The sequence below is a fragment of the Epinephelus fuscoguttatus genome, linkage group LG22, assembly GCF_011397635.1.
Source record: "Epinephelus fuscoguttatus linkage group LG22, E.fuscoguttatus.final_Chr_v1".
NCBI classification, from domain to species: Eukaryota; Metazoa; Chordata; class Actinopteri; order Perciformes; family Serranidae; genus Epinephelus; species Epinephelus fuscoguttatus.
Window position 1 is genome coordinate 33,519,819 of NC_064773.1, and position 19,608 is coordinate 33,539,426.

General features: G+C 41.7%; 1 protein-coding gene across 1 annotated transcript in view; it reads left to right on the forward strand.

Moving 5' to 3' along the window:
• The first annotated feature begins 2,162 nt into the window (after positions 1–2,162).
• The window catches only part of LOC125883213 (EF-hand calcium-binding domain-containing protein 6-like), a 54,868-nt gene continuing 37,422 nt past the window's right edge, over positions 2,163–19,608 (forward strand). The window contains exons 1-10 of the mRNA XM_049567430.1: positions 2,163–2,267; positions 4,497–4,633; positions 8,433–8,551; positions 12,390–12,523; positions 12,915–13,063; positions 13,226–13,327; positions 14,883–14,970; positions 17,993–18,232; positions 18,324–18,404; positions 18,633–18,793. Coding sequence (XP_049423387.1) covers positions 2,163–2,267; positions 4,497–4,633; positions 8,433–8,551; positions 12,390–12,523; positions 12,915–13,063; positions 13,226–13,327; positions 14,883–14,970; positions 17,993–18,232; positions 18,324–18,404; positions 18,633–18,793 — 1,316 coding nt within the window. The remainder of the gene's footprint in view (positions 2,268–4,496; positions 4,634–8,432; positions 8,552–12,389; positions 12,524–12,914; positions 13,064–13,225; positions 13,328–14,882; positions 14,971–17,992; positions 18,233–18,323; positions 18,405–18,632; positions 18,794–19,608) is intronic.

The window sequence follows — 19,608 nt, forward strand, 5'->3', positions numbered from 1 at the left end:
AAATTGTGTAGAGGTCTATTTAGTGATTTTTCATCCTCTCACATTCAATTGCACCTCTACTTAGCGGCTAAAGAACCACATAACCACAAACAGCCACAGTACAGCACCAGGGGACCGACTTTAGTTCTTTAAAGTTATATACTTTATCTAAAGTTTTAGCTGCCAAACTCTGGTTGAGTTGACACAGAATGACTCTCGAGCACCTACAGGGTAAGTAGCAAGATAATTAAGTGCCAAATTCCTGCCTGGTTTCTCCCTGTCCCTCTACTATCTATTGCAATACTGTAGATAATAAATGTGCAAAGCAAAATTTATAAATAGAATTAGGAATAGTAGTAGTGGCGACATAGCTGTGGAAATAAACCTCAAAGTCACTTTGATGCTATAGATATTTTCTCTCAGCCAGTTATAATCTCTCCTCACCTGTGAAGACCCTGCATGATCATCCTTGCTGGCCTCTGGTCCACTGTCTCCTCCCTGACCCTGCTCTTTCTATTGTGGCAATAAAGATTAAAAAAATATGTGCAAAGCAATAGTGAGCACAAGTTCTGCGCAGAAATTAAGGAGGAGTGGGTTCACTCCTATTAATTAGTCATCATTTAGCTAACATTATTTACATGCAACAGCATTACTCAACTTACACGTTTTTTTGGGAAGAAACTGTGCAAGGTTTTTTGCTTCTTGCTGGCTGGTTTGCTGAACATACAGCAGCACTGCCCCCCTGCAGCACACGTCTTGTCTGTGCGATTGATTCAGATCACAACACAACAGCATATGCCGTCTGGCGCCACCTACTCATGGTGCATTTAAAGACAGTTCGGAAAACACGTAATTACATGTTAAAACGAACTGAATGGCTGTAAAAAGTGTGGGGGACAGAGGGCACAGATACGGGAAGTGCGGGGGACATGTCCCACGCGTACCCCACGTCTACTACGCCCATGCTCATTTGTAATGTACTATGAGTTTTGAGGGGATATGTAGTGATCAAGTGATCTATAACAATTGTTTTTTTGACCCATGACCTTGTTGTTAGACTCCAGTATTCTCATTAGCCTGGCAATTAATGAGCTGTCAAGTTGTCATGTAAATTTGAGCATGACATACTTTTGTAATCTATTTTCACCAACATAGATAAAGTGGTCTTTAGAAATAATAGCCACTGCCTCTTCAACGTGGGAATTTCACACGGTTATGCCAACTTACCATGCTGTGTTAAAAAACATTCTCACTCCAACCTTGTCACATATCGAGGTTTAGTCATGGACTTTCCACGTCGAAATCTGATGTGCAAGGGTGCCTTGGTTGTTAACATTCTGGGACGTTGTGTCAACTTAAGTGTTGCGTAGTCTGTTTTCAAAATACACGTCTGTTTTCACAGGAATTGTACAGTTTGCATACATTCTCTTTTAAAACAAATGCACTACTTTGGTAAATACTGTGAATTTACTTTTTTTTCCCTTCAACAACAGAAGCACATGGTTAAGTTTAGCCAACACACGTATGCTTCAATCTCGCGGGAAGACAACACTGGCCTGCCAGGTGAAAGTCCATGGTTGTTGGACAAATCAACCAATTGAGACTCTTGCCACCTTAACTTTTTTTTATGTCCTGCCGCATTTCTCACTGATGCTGCCAGGTGCTGTGAAACAATAATGGCAACAAGCTGCATATCATAGCGACTTGAAAGGATGGCATTTTTTGCCGGTGTCTGACGCCAGATGTCACTGACCAAGCACTGGTTTTCGACAACTTCTGAGTGAGACCAGGTAGTAACGGCGCAGAAACTATGTCAGTGTAAACCATGGATGTATTAGGAAAACAGGATATAGCAATAAACTTAATGCCCTATTCATTTCTATGAGAGTTGCTTAGTGCCACATGAAAACAAAATGGTTCAATTGCTGCGTATGAAATTATACCTGGATGATCTGGGTCTGATGTGCGGCCCATACAGCAATCACACTGGAAACTTAACGGCGGCAAAGTAAATAATGTAGAATCTCGATTAAAACAAAAAACAAAAACATATACACACTACAGTGACTTTTGGGGTCGTTTTTGTGAGAGAATTTTGCTTCCGCATCTAAAAACCCACTAACCAGAAGTGATGTGGCGTAAGGGAGTCCGGCCGAGTTCGACTGAGTGTAACATTAATAAACATGGATCCCAGTACTAGTTTTGAGACTGAAGAGGTTGAAAATGACGGCCCACAGGCTTATAATTATGAGCCTGCTAGGCATCCAAGAGACCAGGAACAGATCAGGGTTAGGAGAAATAATGGCCACAGGAGAGAAATAGAACTGTGGTGTGAGGAGAACCAGTGGAGAACTGGGCGGGTGTCTTGGTGAGCAACCAGCGTTAGCTAACGACAGCTAACGATGTCTAACGCTGTGTTCACATCACAACATTAAGTTTCACGTATTAGGTTATAACAAATCTACCAATAGTTCTGCCAGTATTAGATAACTAATGCTACTTACCCATAACAGAAACTAATGCGCAAATATGAGCTTGTATCAGACGTATCTTGCTATGCGTGTTATAACTCCGCATTGCAGTGTATTGACGTCTGCAGGGGAGAGAGGGGGAGAGAGAGAGAGAGAGAGAGATACGAAGATTTTCTGATAATTTTATGTATGATAGGTTCTTGTGTGGGAACTGCCAGCCCATGTCCTCAGCTGTGGAGAGTATGTGCTGCAGGGAGGTGAATGCCTTCTGGGCTCTGGTGGAGAATCTGACCCCCAGACCAGACATAACATGCCTCACACTGCCCACACCCCCCATGTTTTTGGTCACAGATGAAGCCGTGAAATCGTGCCTCTTCACCTGCACAAAACGCACCCAGGCACGAAAACTACTTGTGTCCGGAAAACGGTGGACTTGATGTCCTGACAGACTCGAGTTTGTGCAACCTGCACAAACACAATAATTCAGCATAATCACAAATGGTGAAATGCACTGTTAACAACCGAAAAAATACTAACTCACAAGTTTACTACCACTCAGACTCACTACCACCTACTACTGCGCATTGGACAGAGGCAGGGTCAAGGACGCAAAGTCCCTCTTGTGACGTAGTATCAGGCGATATTGAAAAAAAAAGTGTTTTTAGAAAAGGAGCTAAAAAGAGCCACTTTTTCCTCTGAATTTGTGCCCTTATGTCGTGTAAACCATAATAAATTCTGAATTAACTTCTCATGTGGTAATTTTCAGACAAGGTTATGTATATATTTTTTAAAAAAATGTAACCTGCAAGTTGCACTTTAATGTTATCGGACTGAATGGATTAAATTCTGATATGAAACGAGTCATTTCACAGGGGTTGTGACGCTATTTATCCACTAATTTACAGATGTTTCTTTCATAATGTAAGTCCCTGGAAATTGCAATACCACTGTATGGCCACAGCAAAAATTGACTTCAAAACCCAGTGTACTTCCTGGGGGCATGGTATGAACTGGACAGCCGGTAGGATCATGGGCAGCATGGGTGTGACGTTCTGACAACGTATTATGCATGCGCCCCACCGCAGGAGAATTAAAAGGTAGCTGATAGCAGTTAGCAGCTAACTCAAGTAAGAAGAACAGCAGCCATAAATGTCCACATATTGGGAAAATAATGAGGTCCGGGAGCTCCTCCTTTGAGCAGAGGATGAGATCAGCTACCATATAACAGGGATGGTAAATGATTGTTACTGTCATGTAAATGCCATTGTTTTTGTTTATAAAGTCGTGCTACGCGTGTGTTATATGTCACACTAGAGGCTGACGCTGTTGTGTTACATGCCATGCCTATCACACCTCTTTTGATTCTGCGATGCAGGCATGCTGTCTATAATCACACACTGGAGCGGCATGATGCCGCAGTTGTTTGGTTCTGGGTGAAAAATGCAAAGGCAACATAAAGAAGGGACTTTGTAGCGGCCCTATAGTGTGATCTCTGTGTAAAATGGGCTGTTGATTTACTTTAACCTTTAATGTTAAAGTTAAATGTATATCCCAGAAATATCCTCATTGCAGCTGAAACATCTCTGCTCTGAGATTAATTTAGTTTGACTTTTGCTATCTAAGGTTTGATCTATTAGAGACTTCAGATCAGATCACCTGTAGGTATATTTCCCAATTTGCAGTCATGAAACACAAAAACACATCCATTTCGGGCTGCTGTTCTAAACCTTAAACTTCTCTGTCTGTGCTTTACTGACCCATAATCCACCTCAGTGCCCTCCCTCCTCCTTCTCCTCTCTCTATTTCATCTGTCTACTAGCCATCTTTGCATCTCCTCTTTGCTCTCTCCCACCTCATCAGTTGTCAGCACTTTGGGGAATAGACCCGGGCTTCCACAGATCAAGGCAGGCGTGTCAATAACCATGTTCACAGAGATGAAAGCTCCGGCGAGCCGAGCCTCACAAGTTGCTTGGGTTCAGGAGTTCACAGGCGCCGCTGAGGTGTAGTGTTGCTGTTGCTGTCAATCATTGTGTGTGAACCTTGCAGATCGGAGGCAACCTGAGGACTGTGATCAGAGTGTTCAGCCTGTTTGACTACAACAGCGAAGGACACATCCAACAGCATGAGTTCCGCCGCATACTGGATAACTACTGCATCCACCTGACAGATAAGGAGTTTCAGAGGTGGGGGTTGTAGTATACATCAACAGTTTGACACAACAGATCACACATAAAATCTGTGCTGGTCCACACTCACACCACACATGAGGACTGGTTGACAGCTTAGTAAGCCGGGATTTCTGCCAACATTCACTGGGGGCTGGGTTTTGGTACTTGATATCAAAATGTCAGCTGAAATAACCCATTATCAAGTAGTATCAAAATGTCACCTTTCAAATTATACCTGCATTCGATCCTGTTTTGTGCTGGGGGTCTGATCCTGAACCTTCCCAACTCCCTGCTGGATCAGCAAATTTTCTGTTGCTGCTGTGTCTGCAACAGCTCTCCTCCGTGTCAGTTAAACGTCTGCAAAGTTAACATGAGCTAACACAGTGACAGCAGCTAGCATCCAACACTGAGCCATTTAAAGGTTCCAACAAACTCACACCAACTCTGAAATAGCTCAACTCTGTCCAGAACTCCATTAATAACAATGAGTAAACAATATGAATTAGCCCTGTCACTATGTGTGTGCAAAGACAAGAGCAATGTATTTGAGGTGGCTGGCTGTTCAGTTTGCTGAGATGCCACCAAGGCAGTATGGCTATGACTATGCATCACTTCATTTACATTACGGATATTCAATAAAGTACATTATTAATATCGGAATCACTTTAAGGGAACTGGTGTTGGTACTGATATCTTTTAAACACTACCCAGCCCTATTCATTACTGCATCTACATCTACGTAAGAAATGTTTCCAGCCAACAAGTCAGAGTAAGTAAAGGAAGTCTGTACTGTACTTAAAAATGGTTTATTCATATTTGGGTTTTATTTTTGACCATCATTTCTATTAGTATCAGTCACGTGGTATTTAGTTAATTGCTGGGATTTGGGAAAGTGTGACATTGATTAAAAGAAGTAAGTGAAATAATCAGACAGGCTGCAAACCAGCCTCCAACTCCAAAAATGATTAAACTCTCCAGCATCCATCACAGTCTACGGACTGACATTCTGCTTTAGTATAACACACTTTAAATCCTGCAATTGTGCGCACACATTCCAGTGCAGTGAGTAGGCTTAGAGTTCAGTACCATGCTATCATATATGGATCCAGTATTAAATTTGCTTATCAAAGTTGAAATGAAATCCCCTAAAAATCACGGGTTGATAGGGTTAGTATTGTGATACTAATCTTTGCCTGGCTATATGTGCTACTTGATGAATAGTTAATTAAATGTTATGTACATTGTAGTTATGTACATTGTTGCCTGGCAACCTCATGATCATGTCAGACATGCTAGTGGTTCTCTCACCTTTGGACAGAGCCAGGCTAGCTCTTTCTCCCTGCTTCCAGTCTTTATACCAAGCTAAGCTAACTGGCTAAATATTAAGCTGTAGCCTTATATTTAATGCAGGCCTATAAACATGAGAGTGGTATTGACCTTCCAGCCATTGGATCTTCTCATCTTCTGTAGCATTAGGCAAGACGGTAAGAAAGCGTCTTTTCCAAAATGTTGAACTATTACTTTAATAAGCATGCCCAACCCATGGTACTGCTGCTGTTGCTAGTTAATTTAAAGAAATTTGGCTAGTGTAACAAATGACCAAGTATTTCCTCCACCATCTCAGAACTTATCGGTTATCGTCTGCTGACAATAAAGCCTCTAGGGGAGAAGGCCAATATTTCAGGTTCATAAGTATCATGAGTAGCCAGCAGATATCTGAGCCAAGACTTCCTCTTCCATGTGCGTCATTCCTGTTAATCTCTATAAACAGATATCTGCACATGAATGTTGGTTAAAAAACAACAACAAAAAAATAATAAAGAGCTAATTCATCGTCAGATGGTAGCCAGTGAGCTCTGAGATTACATTACAGCCAATGTGCTGCGCCTCTCCACAAAAACAGTCACTGTTTACCTGCTGTACAAAAGTGATTGGTCTATATCACTCGGACTACAAACACACAACCAGCGGAAACCAGAACACTTCAGACACCAACACCTTGTCACATTGTCCCCTACAGATTCTGCATACAAATCTGTTTATAGATATTATTTATGTGTTATTTATTATTTCCTCCCTAACACCTGTGGGTTCTCATCCCAGGTCATCAAAAACTGATGGTCCTGGGTCATCAAATACTGATGCTCCAAGGTCGTCAAATACCAACACTCCCAGTACATCACATACTAATGCTTCCAGGTTGTCAAATACCAACAATTCTAGGTCGTCAAATACCGACACTATCTACTGATGCTTCCCTGGTCATTACATACTGACATTCCTCGGTTGTCATATAGTAAGCTGTCAGGTCATCAAGAGTCCACAGTCCCAGTTTATCAAATACTCATGCTCCCAGGTCGTCACATACTATTGTTCCCAGGTTGTCAAGTACTGATACTTCCAGGTCATCACTTACTAATGATTCTAGGTTGTAAATACTAACCCTCCCAGGTCTTCAAATACAGATACTTCCAGGTTGTCAAATACTGAAATTCTCAGGTCATCTACTGATGTTTCCCTGGTTGTCAATACCGTTGCTCCCAGGTCATTAAATATCAGCAGTTCCAGGTCGTCAAATACTGATGCTTTCAGGTTGTCACATACTAATGCCTCCAGGTCGTCAGAAACCAACCAAGTTGTATACTACACTTTCTCACGCCCACTGTGTGTGATACCAATGGGGAAGGCACCCTTTGACATCTCTGTGTGATGCACAGTTGTCTCCTAGGTGAAACTCGCAACAAAGTTGTCAATCGGTCGCAGTTCGGTTTTGGCAACAAAACTACTTGGTTAGGTTTAGAAAAAAACAGAATGTTTTGGAAGTCTGTGTTTTTGACCCAGCCACCTTCCCTTCCTTCCACCCCACATGGACTTTCTCGCTCTTTGTGCTATGTCAATTGCCCTAAGTGTCAAGTATATCAACTGATGAGTTTACAGTGGAGTTAGTTGAAAGTCCTGTGCATCTCATAGAGACACCAAAGGCTGTCTTTGGTGTTGGTATCACATGCAGAGGGGTGTGACACAGCGTCAGTTTTTGACAGCTTGTCAAAATCATGTAAGGTTTTGTTTTGCAATATAATGCCTTAACTAATTAATTGTCCCTTTCACTACTGTTCACTGTTCTTTGTATTATATCATATACACACACTCTCTCTTTCACACACGTGCACATTTTATTCTGAGCTCCACAGCTAAATGTGTTCACTCTTGTTTAAGACAGACACATTCTGTCTTAAAAAAGTTGTACTTTTTTTTTTTTACTGTGCATGCAGTAATTTATTGCACACATGCATGCGCGCACGCACACACACACACACACACACACACACCCACACAGCTCTCATCCAACTAGCACAGGCCTGACTCTTTCCAGTATTCCCAGTGGTGGGAAGTGGTTTGTCGGCTAGGACGAGATCACTTGCACTAACTTTGTGGTCAGCCTTTGTCTCAGGATGAGCGAGCGCTAATTGACTTTTAAAACTTCGGGCCCTGCAGTCAAATCCACTCCAGAAATGCTCCTCAACTTTTTTGACGTGGCTCTAGAGGATTGTGTGTGACAGGTTCATTTTCAATGGCTTTAATTGGTTTTAACGCTCAGGTCTCTCTCTCTCTCTCTCTCTCTCTCTCTCTCTCTCTCTCTCACACACACACACACACACTTATGCTGTGTTAGAATAGATAGAGCCAAGCATAAAGCATGACCTCTTTTCTCATCTCGTCATTGACATAGATGTTCTTGACATTATAGGTCACCTGTGAAACTGTACCATTTATTTAAAATATGAACTTCCAGCATCTGCTTGCTTTTTCCCAGGCTGTGGAATCACTACAGTCCCAACAACACATCCACCATTTCCTATGAAGTGTTCCTGGACAAGCTAGGCTTTGGGGGCAGCCATTACTTAAGGATTGCGCCCATCTGCACTAAACTAGGTATGGATACAGTGGATTTCAATGTGGATTTAGAGAATGCGACTGACAGCAGCAGGGAACACAAACTGAGATGCTAACAATGAGTCTACTGCCCTGATAGCTGAAGGCCTACTAAATGCTAATTTTGTCATTTACTGTCACAGCATTGTTAATGAGTGTGTCTCAAACTGCATGCCTCCACTAGTACACTTCAATGTAGAACACTATGTGCACTAGGTTCTTTACATGGTGCACTCATTTAAACAGGGTGATGTTGTCTCAAACAGAAGTGACGTTTTTATTATCTTTGTCCGTTTATTATCTTTTCATCTTTGTCTTCTTTTTAAACGCTGAATTGCAGATTGATGGTAAAGCATTACTGCCAACATTTGACCGCTATCTGTGCTCACACATATACCAAACATATGCCACAAAATCAGTGCTTTTTATATTGTGCTGTCATAGCTAGAAACAAGTTAGCAGGCTAACGATTGCTAATGTTAACATTATTTTTCACGGTACCAAATCATTACAGACCCGACAAACATTACTGACGACTTCTATTCAACAGCAGTATTAGTACTTAGTGCAAAAAACATGTAAACTAACAGGCTCCTTGTTGTCCCCAGCTGCCATGTCAAAAGTTGAGAAGTTTGCTACATCACAAAGTTGGCGAACATTGAGGGTGAGAAGTGTCCATCATTCCACACCATTGGACCATTTTGAATGTGGCAGTAGTACACTGCATTTTCCTGTACTGTGCAGTGTGAACACCTAGCGCACTTGTGCACTCAAAATATTAAGTGCCTAGTGCAGAAGTACAGTATGTGATTTGAGTCACACTGAAAGTCTTACAGCTAACTACTTATGGACCACATGGAAAATAACAGCATGGGGACAGCTTTTCCAGAAGAACTTGACACAGCAGTTAGACAACAAAACACTGACAACAAATACAATCACTCACTCTTGAGAAGTGGGACAAAATCTACTTATTTGGGTGTTTGATTTTTTTGCTCCTCAAGTAAAGTAAACATTGTGTTTTGGTAAGGCGCCTATTCAAACCTTAGAGTGTATAGTTTAGTATAGGGTTTAAAGTTTAGAGTGTACAGGAGCTAAAGCAATTTGATGGAATTATATGATGTTCATTCTCATGCTCAGTTATGTCTCATAAGTTGTTGCAGCCATTTTTGTATTGATACCCTTTGTTACACAGATTTGATGCAAAATGTAAGTACTTTTGATCACTGGAGAATTGATAAAAATGGTCAATAATCCCTCCAAAATTTGATGATGTCACTACAATAAAATGGCTCCTATGGGGACTAACATGATCACACATGAATGAAATTAGGCTCATTGAATCCACAAGAGTCTGACAGCTTTCCAGTTGGCTCCACTTTGTGCATTCCAGTTTAGGGATCCCAGTATGCAGAAAGTTTCAAATAGACTAGGCAAAAATAACACATTTGTATTGTATAAGGAAAAAATGCATGTTTATTGCCAAAACTGCATGAAATTTGCATAAAGTGGGCATGTCTGTATAGGGGAGAGTTTTGGGTATCCATAGAACCCATTTTCATTCAAATATCTTTAAGTTGAGGGATCACAAAATGGCCATACCAGTTTTTCGTTTGGAGTGTTATTCTACCTTCTTCCTGACAAGCTAGCATAAAATGATTGGTACCAATGGATTCCTTAGGCCTTCTAGATTTATATGACACCAGCATATTCATGCTAGCTTTAAGGAGCCCACTACAGCCTCCAAAAGAATTTCGACCTGGAATGTCGGCATGTTTCCAGAGTGGATGAGATTTAAAAGTTGCTAATGCTAGAGGCAGTGTGCACAGTGTTATGTAGTTCTCTATCTACAAAATATTACAAGATATGTGGTTTATTTACCATTAATTAAATATGTAACTCATCCAAATATACATAAGTAAATTAATGTGAAATAAATCTCATCTTACACTGATAGTAACATGCTCACAGTAATGATGCTAATGCATCTTTAGCAAATATTGTTTAAAATGGTCGTTGTATTATTTTAGCATGTTAAAGGATAACTTCGGTATTTTTCAACCTGGGCCCTATTTCCCCATGTGTATGTGTGCGTATGAATCATAGTTTTAAAACTGGTTTGGTATTGAGGGAGGCGGATGCAGCCGGCAGCTGCGAAACAAGCTAAAACAGTAACAGGGGCAAATGCGTCCTGTATAAGTTTGCGCATTAAAAGTGCTTTTTTTCGCCACTGACCGGTTCAGATCACCAGTGCTATCTCTGTAAATAGCATACTAAGCGTTTCCCTTACCTCTGGGCTGTGTGACGCCATCTCATGAGAGCTTTGCTTGTTGCCGGAAGAAAACAGAGGAGCCATGCTGAGCGCCGCTCAGAGTGGTGCTGGTTGTCCCGGAGTACAGTTGAGAGTTTTACTGCATCGATTGAAAACAATGGTTTGTGCTTATCCGAATTGCAAGAACAGGATGTTGTGCAACACCCCGTACAGCTTTCATAGGCTGCCTTTGCCAGATGGCGAGATGCTGAAGTTGTGGCTAGTTGTGCTACAAATGGATGCTAACACTCCTCTCCAGACACTGCGCCTTGCAGACCATCGGGTCTGCAGTGCTCACTTCTCCCAAGATGACTACTGTCAGCCGAAGAAGAGAAGACATCCAATCCTGAAACACCTGTTCCTCAATAAAATGGCTGTCCCACGAGTAGAGAGAGCTACAGACACAGTGGAGCAAAGCTCTCGCGAGATGACGTCACAGCCCAGAGGTAAGGGAAAGGCTTAGTATGCTATTTAGAAGGATAGCACTGGCGATCTGAACCGGTCAGTGGTGAATAAAAGCACTTTTAATGCGCAAACTTATACGAGACGCATTTGCCTCCGTTACCACTTTAGCTCGTTTCGCGGCTCCCAGTTGCATCCGCCTCCCTCCATACTGAACCAATTTTAAAGCGAGTTGTACCTATGAATCATACGCACACATACACATGGGGAAATAGGGCCCAGGTTGAAAAATACACAAGTTATCTTTAAGTCCTGGTCAGACATAAGATTCTCGAAGAGATAAGTTGAAACAGGCAACAACTTACAATACACCATTCTGCAACATTCTAAAAACACACCGATGCACCTAGATGAGACAGTGTATTATCTCCATGCAACAACTCTGTATGTCCCCTCTGTTTGCAGCTTGTCAGGCTTATTTTGTGGCTGAATATAATTTGTAGTTTCTTAAAATATGAATAAGGATAGTGATAGTGAGATGCTGGCTACAGTTGCAGTTGTAGTAGTGATGAAACAGCGATAAACAGAAACAAAAAGAGAATCAGATAGACTATATTCATAACAAATACACCACAATGATATTAAAAACCAGCACCTATTAATCAGTCAGTGAGAATGTGTGTGTGTGGGGAGGCCTAAGCACATACAGCCAGCAGCAGCAACCCGCCGTCTGACACCAGCACACCATGAGGACGCAAATAGAGAGTTTGGCTGGGACAGAACACGTGCCACAGCAAGCGAACATGCTGTCTGCGATCATTTTGACTTGACCATCAGACTTCACTACAAGCTGATTGGCTGTTGAAACAAGTGACTTGCTTTAGGTTCTAAAACCAGCTGCTGCCGATTTGACCAGCAGAGCTGCAGGTGACACAATCAGCCGGCTTGAGTTGAGCTTAGATGGCCAGTTCACACAGCTGCAACTTTCCTCTGCAATGTTTTTGCCTTTATTGGATAGGACAACAGTGTGAACCTGGGCCACTGCAGCAGGGACACCACCTTTGTACATGGGGCACCTGCTCTAAACACCAAGCCACCAATGCCCCTAAAGATTGTGTTTTACAGAAATGTCCAGCCGAGGGACAACTCCATCTGAGAAAGTCAAACAGAGGAAGCAGAAACCGGAATCTGTCTCCAGTCTGTGTGATGCCCCATCAGTCCTGCAACACAGGAAGCTGCAGACTCTCTTCTACGACAAGGTACAGACTTGTGTGTTTTATTGCTCCTGTTTGCGTGTCACCATCTGGCCCTCTCCTTTGCATTATCCTCTTTGAGGATGGACGGCTAAATTGGCTCTAAGTGGCACGTCAGGATGCAAACGGCAGAGGGAACACTTCTAATTAAAATGTTTGCCCAGAAAAATCAGCTCCTGAGTTAGTGTGTTAATCATGGCTAATTTGCGGGATAGGCGGCAGAGTCGGGGTTGGCTCTTCTCATGCATCCTAGAGCCGCGCTGGGATGTTCTCCATGGCAACCGAAACTGGAGATGACTCACTTCCTGTCTTTATTGATGAGAGAGAAATAAAACAAAGAGAGGTCTGTCTGTAAAATATGAATGTTTGTACATCAGTGTGTTCTTTTACTTATCAGATGTGCATGAACTCTACCCCGGTGTGGCAAGCACTGCAGGCCTTTGACACCACCCGCTCTGGCCTGGTAGAACAGGATGTCCTCAGGGCCATTCTCAGCAGCTTTATATTTCCCATGAACCCTCATTCTTTCCAGAAGCTTACCAGCCGGTAGGGAAAGCAATATTTAATTTATTTGTGTTTTCCCTGTTTCTACCAACCTACCCTGCGCCAACCTCCCTACCCTTTACTCTTTAAATCTTAAAATCCAGCTATCATCTATTCTGTTTAATACATTTTTCATGCATGTGTATGGATTTTGTGTGTTTGTAGTTACGGTGTAGGAGCAATGGGGCAAGTGAGGTGGAAACACTTCATGGGCCACTTCATAATCCCAGTCAAAAAAGAGGGTGACACAAATCTTCACACCATCAGGTCAGTTTGAAATATTTTTTGCCCTGTTCACACATGGAAGATCCACGTGTTGTTAGGTCATCACATGTTGACAACACTTCTATTTTCTTTTGTGTTGAGTCTGCTGTGATATAAAACTGAACTTCGCTGCAGAACAGACAGACAATATTGTGTGCATCTTCCAGCCATCTGCGCCTCCGTATTTTTCTTTTTGTCTTCTGACTGTCTGTTCATAGCAGCACACAAATGCTGCCTTTCTTTCAATTTTAATTTCAGTTTTATTTATAAAGCCCAATATCACAATTCAAAATTGGCCTCAGAGGGCTTTGCAGCATACGACATCCCTCTGTCCTTATGACCCTCACAGCAGATATGGAAAAACTATGGTATAAATGGTATAAACCTCAGGAAGAGCAACTGAGGAGGGATCATGTCATGCGTACAGATCAACATAATATATGTACAGTGATCCATATGACAAAATGATACACTGAGAGAGAGAGAGAGAGAGAGAGAGAGAGAGAGAGAGAGAGACAGAGAGAGAACGTATTCTGTTGTCCCAAACCAGAGATGGTCTCTAACGTAACCTAACCATTTTAGAACAATACTTTAAAATGTTAGGAAAACCCAAAATGTAATCTTTCAAAAAACAAAAAAACAAAACAAAAATAAAAACAAACAAACAGATGTCTTGAAAACAAATACAATTTTCCTCCGAATAGCACCCTGATTAAACACATCAAAAAAATATGCTTACCTTGGCCTGACCAAATCTGCATTAGGCTTTAAGCTTTAAGTTCTCTGCACAAGCATCAACACTTGTGGCCCAAGATGAACTGGTTAATTCAAAATAAAAGCACCACTGGTTCCGCTTTGACTTTTTAAATCATAGCCTACCAGTACTTAATTTAATTTGTTATAATGGTATTTTGTTTAACTTTATTATATGACAGTAGCTACTTTATTTAACTTCACTGTAACTATAGATCATTCGATAGTTTTGTATTTTGATAGTCTACAGTAGGTTAGAAGAGATATAAATTTAATAAATATAAAGATAAATAAATATATATATAAATATTGGGATATATATCATGTATCACACAAAATATAGTATAGTAATAGTAATATCGCCCAGCCCTACTCTCACTCTTACCTTACCTGTGACTTCTCCACAGTCCAATGCAGAATTGTACAAGATGATTTTAATTCCAAGGGATATTGGAAAGTACATAATCCTTTTTACAATGACCAAGCTATGTTATTGTTTGTCTTTTGGATTTTGATTTACCAACAATTTTGAAGCTCTTTAATGTTCAACTGGTTGAGAGATATAAATAAACCTGCACTTTTTTTTAAAAAATGTGCACAGTCTCTGAACACATCACACAATGCAACCATCTATCTTAATAACAGCTCCCGCTGAAACAAGGATACAATTTTCTAATACTTGATATGATGACAAGTTGAAACAATGGTTACTGGTTAGAGACAGGTGGAATTGTAAGGACAAAAGATAAGAAATTTACGGCCATTAATATCCATGCTGATATGTTGTCTTCTTTCCTTTTCTCAGGGCGTCAGAGCAGCCTGTCCAAGAAAATATCTTGGATCTCCAGGACACTTACTCTCATCTGAAAGAGATCTTCCACCTGCTGGACATGGTAGTAAATAACTGTTTAAAATAGTAGAGTAATAAATGTCTAACTTGTACAAAAGACACACTGAAATGCTTTAAACCTCTCCCTTATTTGCACAGGCTTGCAAAAACTGTAGTAATAGACAAGACAGAAGTGATTTTGAATGTGATCCGACAGGACACAAGGGAGTAATTTCAGCAGATTGCTAAGAGACAAAGGCACATGCTCAGGTGTACGCTTTAAATATAAATGCCAGACAGCTTTACAGATGAGCCAATCATCATCCGCAGCTTTTTGATGGCCATAAACATGATTAGATGATTGCATATGGCCACTGGTTAGCCACTCAGTCACTAGCCATATGTTCGTCTGACAGCCATCCCCTTCAACACGCCTCCGCATCCAGTTCTGCCTCTTTAATTTCAAATCAGTCTTCTTCAGCTGGATGAAACTTTGGAGTTTGACTAAACTTTGGGGAAAGGGGGGTTGAATTTCCATTAATTCACAGTTATGTTTGATGTTGCTGCCGCCACTCACAAAACAACAGTCGGCTTCCAAGTTGGAGGAAGTGTGTGTGTATATGTGTATGCGTGTGTGTGTGTGTACGTGTGTGAAGCTTCTCCCAGATATGAATCACACATATCTATCTGCCAAAATCTCCTCCTTTTAATGGCATGGGAGGGAAAAAAATCCATCCATCAACTGTTTTAATAATCTATTCAGCGGGTGGGAGATCAAACAAGAGTGTCCTCACACCGCCAGCCAATAATGAGGTTTTTCACTCAGGCACGTTCTAAGCCAACTATGGTTTTTAGACTATCTCTTGGGAAGCATTCATGAGCTCCGAAGACTTGCTATGATTCACATTGTTTGTGTATGATTCACAATGTAACATACACATCAGATGGACACACTATTGTGCCAGGCCATAATTAGTACCATCATGATACACTGCCTTGTCATATAGACATTTAAATATTGTGTATCATCACAAGAAGTGAACACAACATCAACATAATGTAACCCAATATAACAGCCCTTCAATATAGGCATTATAGTTTGTATTGTTGTATTGGACTTTATCTCTTAACTCTTATTTATGACATTCTCCCAGAGATCATTAGCTGTTTACATATGTATATATAAGCAAACTGACATTTCAAGACAGTTTTTATGCCTTTGTGCTGTTCTTGTGAACGAAATATCTCAAGAATGCCTGGAGAGAGTTTCTTGAAATTTGGCAAAAGGTCAGATTAACTGATTAGATATTGGTGGTCAAAGGTCAAGGTCACTGTGACATTGTCTGTGTCATTGTTGTGAACCCGACATCTCAGAAAGGCCTTGAGGGAATTTCTTCAAATACTGCACAAACATCCACTTGGACTTGAGAATGAACTGAATTTGGGAGTTGAATGTCAAAGGTCATGGTCATATGAATGGAGGGGTGTGTAGTGTAACTATACTTTCAAATGTTTTTGTGGCATCTTGGCACACTGAACTACCAATTCTGTGAAATATACCTTGCTCAGCCTCACCACCACAGATTGCTGCTGGAGTGTGAACTGATCAGTTGTGAGATGCCACTGGCCACACACGCGGTAACAGGGCTAACTGTCGGCAGCACACGGCTAACATTAAGGTTAACTGCGCGTCGCTCATGACCTCAAATTCTGAACGTTTGATTATGCTTCTCAATTTAAAGGAGTCACAAAGCAGGTTACTGGCTGGAACACAGAAATGTGATTTTGTGCATTTTCCTGAGTACAGGAACTTTCACGTTTGGTCAATGAAAACATTTGGACATTAAACATTAAACACACACAGCCTGTGTTGCGTTCAGGCGTTGTCACGTAAATAACAAATTCCAGTACTTGAATACACCGTAGCACAACACAGCAGCATGTCAAGTGGGCCGAACCGGAACCGAATATGAGCAACATTTTTTTATTTGTTATTCCCTCCCAAAGCTGTAAACCTAGGGGAAACACTGTCAGTGGTTTGGGTTAGAATGCCTACAGTGCGATGAGTTCAACTGGTGGTAAGGAGAGCAAATTAATTGCATTCCCACTAATAACAAGCATTCCACACTTGTGTATCAATTCAACATGGAAGAAGACACTTTTGTAATTTGTGCTGCCGTGTGGTGCCTGCGCCGCCGCAGGGTCTGGGTGCACGATATCCTCCGGGACCGTGAACAGCACGGGGAATATCATCGGCTGGTGCGGGAGCTGCGGCTGGATGGGGAGAGGTTCCAGTGCTACTTCAGGCTGAACATATCAGTTTGACACCTTGCTGCTTGTTTTGAAGTAGGAACGAATGTGTGGTAGGAACTAAAAGTTTCTGAGGATGTTCTCTGGGTTCTACACACGTCTTAGCTAATTTGCATAAAGTTAACCAGTCTTCAACTTTCATTTGCAGCTCAATTTGTTTGCCTTACTGTTAATATCCTGTATTGTACCTTACTTGTCTTCTGTTTTTTGTTGTTTTTGTAATACTTAAAGTATATATAAAAAATCCAATAAAAAAAACGCAGGCATCATTTGTCCGGAGGGGTATTAATGGTGGTGAACACTTCTAGCTGTGGTCCCACTGCCCTGACCACACTGCCCGTGATTAAACCTTTCCCTGCTTTAATGTCTAACATGTCCCTGTGAAACTAGGGAACTGCCCATTAGTTCGACAGCCCATTGGTCTGACATCCCATTGTTCTGACCATATTAAACTCACTGTTCCAAAGTCCGTTCCGAAATCATCAAGATGCCCTGTGGTTAAGGTCTGGTTAGGTTTAGGCACAAAAACCACTTGGTTAGGGTCAGGAAAAGATCATGGTGTGGGTTAAAATGAAAAAGAAAGTGACAAACAGATAAGCCGTGAGCCTGCTCCATCTCAAGCCGGTCGTGGCGCACCATACGCCCGCCGCGAGCCGTTCAGCACCGCGGACAGTCGGACTAATGGGATGTCGAACCAATGGGCTGTTGAACCGATGACATGGACCTGTGAAACTATACAACTTAAAGAAAAATGCTCACATGGCTTTTCTCTCCAGAGGGAAGTAGGTTGGATCACTAGAGCAGACATGCGACATTTGCTGGAGAGAACAGGTAGGACCTGGCCAAGAGCTCGACGGTCACAGATCACAGAGCTGCTCAATGAACTGGACCCAGAACACACTGGGGTCATCCAGCTGGCCAACCTGAAAAGACTCAACCCCAGCAGCACCAACACAGAACCACAACCCTCCATTGCTACCACTGCTGAGCCCCTGGATGGCCCTGAGGAAACCGCTGTAAGATTGTTTACCATGTATGTGTATGCGCACACTCTAATTCCATGTAAGGTGAAAAATGTGTAATATGTTTTTGATTTTTTTTCCTGAGGAGGAGCAAAAAGCACCAGATGAGAGGCAGACCACACAATGTGCTGATAAACTGTCTGTGGCATCTGCTTCATGGACAACAGTGAGTGTGTTAACAGCATACTGTGATCAAATATCACCCATATCACACATAGCACACACCATGAGATCAAACAGAGAGAATAAAGAAGATGGATCAAAAGAAAAAAAAAGGGGGTTAATTATTAATACACAGTTTGTGTGTGTGTGTGTGTGTGTGTGTGTGTGTGTGTGTGTGTGTGTGTGTGTGTGTGTGTGTGCTGTATGTTTGTGTGTGCACTTGTATATTAAGGTGGAGAATGTACTGGTGGACAAGCTGTGTGAGCAGCTCGGTCCATTGCTGGCATCTCTAAAGCTGTGTGACCCTCAGCACACTGGATACATCACACAGGAAGATCTGAAGAAGGTCTTAAGCTGCCATGGCGTACCCATCTCAGACACACACTTCAACAAGTAAGAAACACACCCAGACATACAGTGCTGTAATTTAAAACAAAAAGGAAAAAGAAAAAAAGATGTAGCCGTAATTTTAAGAAATACGCTAAGTAGAGCAAAGTTGTAACCTCAAGAACTAACACATAGTCCTCAGTCTATCAGAGGGCTCAAACATGAACAGACAAACACATTCCCACCTATGAGCAACAGTGTTAACTGCTGAGGCACCATAGAGCCCTGTATAGGGCTGTCAATGACAGTTAATTCTGTTTTTGATAACCCAACACCCATTAAGTGGTAACTTACTGGTTAATTTTTAAGAAAAAACAAAAAACAGCACAAAATTATATAAAATACAAAAGGTAATTCCTTTTAGCTTAGCCCTCCCCTGAAAAAGTGAGCTTTAGCACTGCATTCCAAAGCACTGTAAAGCTCAGTACCACAGCCGACCAGGTACCTGTCATTATGTCTAAGTCAAAGCCGCACCCGCCTGCGCCTGTTAATAAAAGTCTCCCGACCCAACCCACACCCGTGATTAAACACACACAGGCTACAGTCACTTGTATTGAGATGGGTTCTCTGTTCTTGAATTACAAATCCAGTGGAGGAAAAGTGAAAACATTCCATGCAATCAGTGCTCTGTACTGTGCACCACCTGGGTCCCATAAGAGCTAGCTAGCGGCACTGCTTATTCTGTGATTACTGCTGGTTGCTGCGGAGACAGCCTGAGTAATAAAGTGGCTTCAATTCAGGCCTGCAAAACCCCATTAGCATTGCTACTATGTAAGTACAACCAGCCTAAGCTAAAGGGGGTTTGAGGCTAATAATTGAGC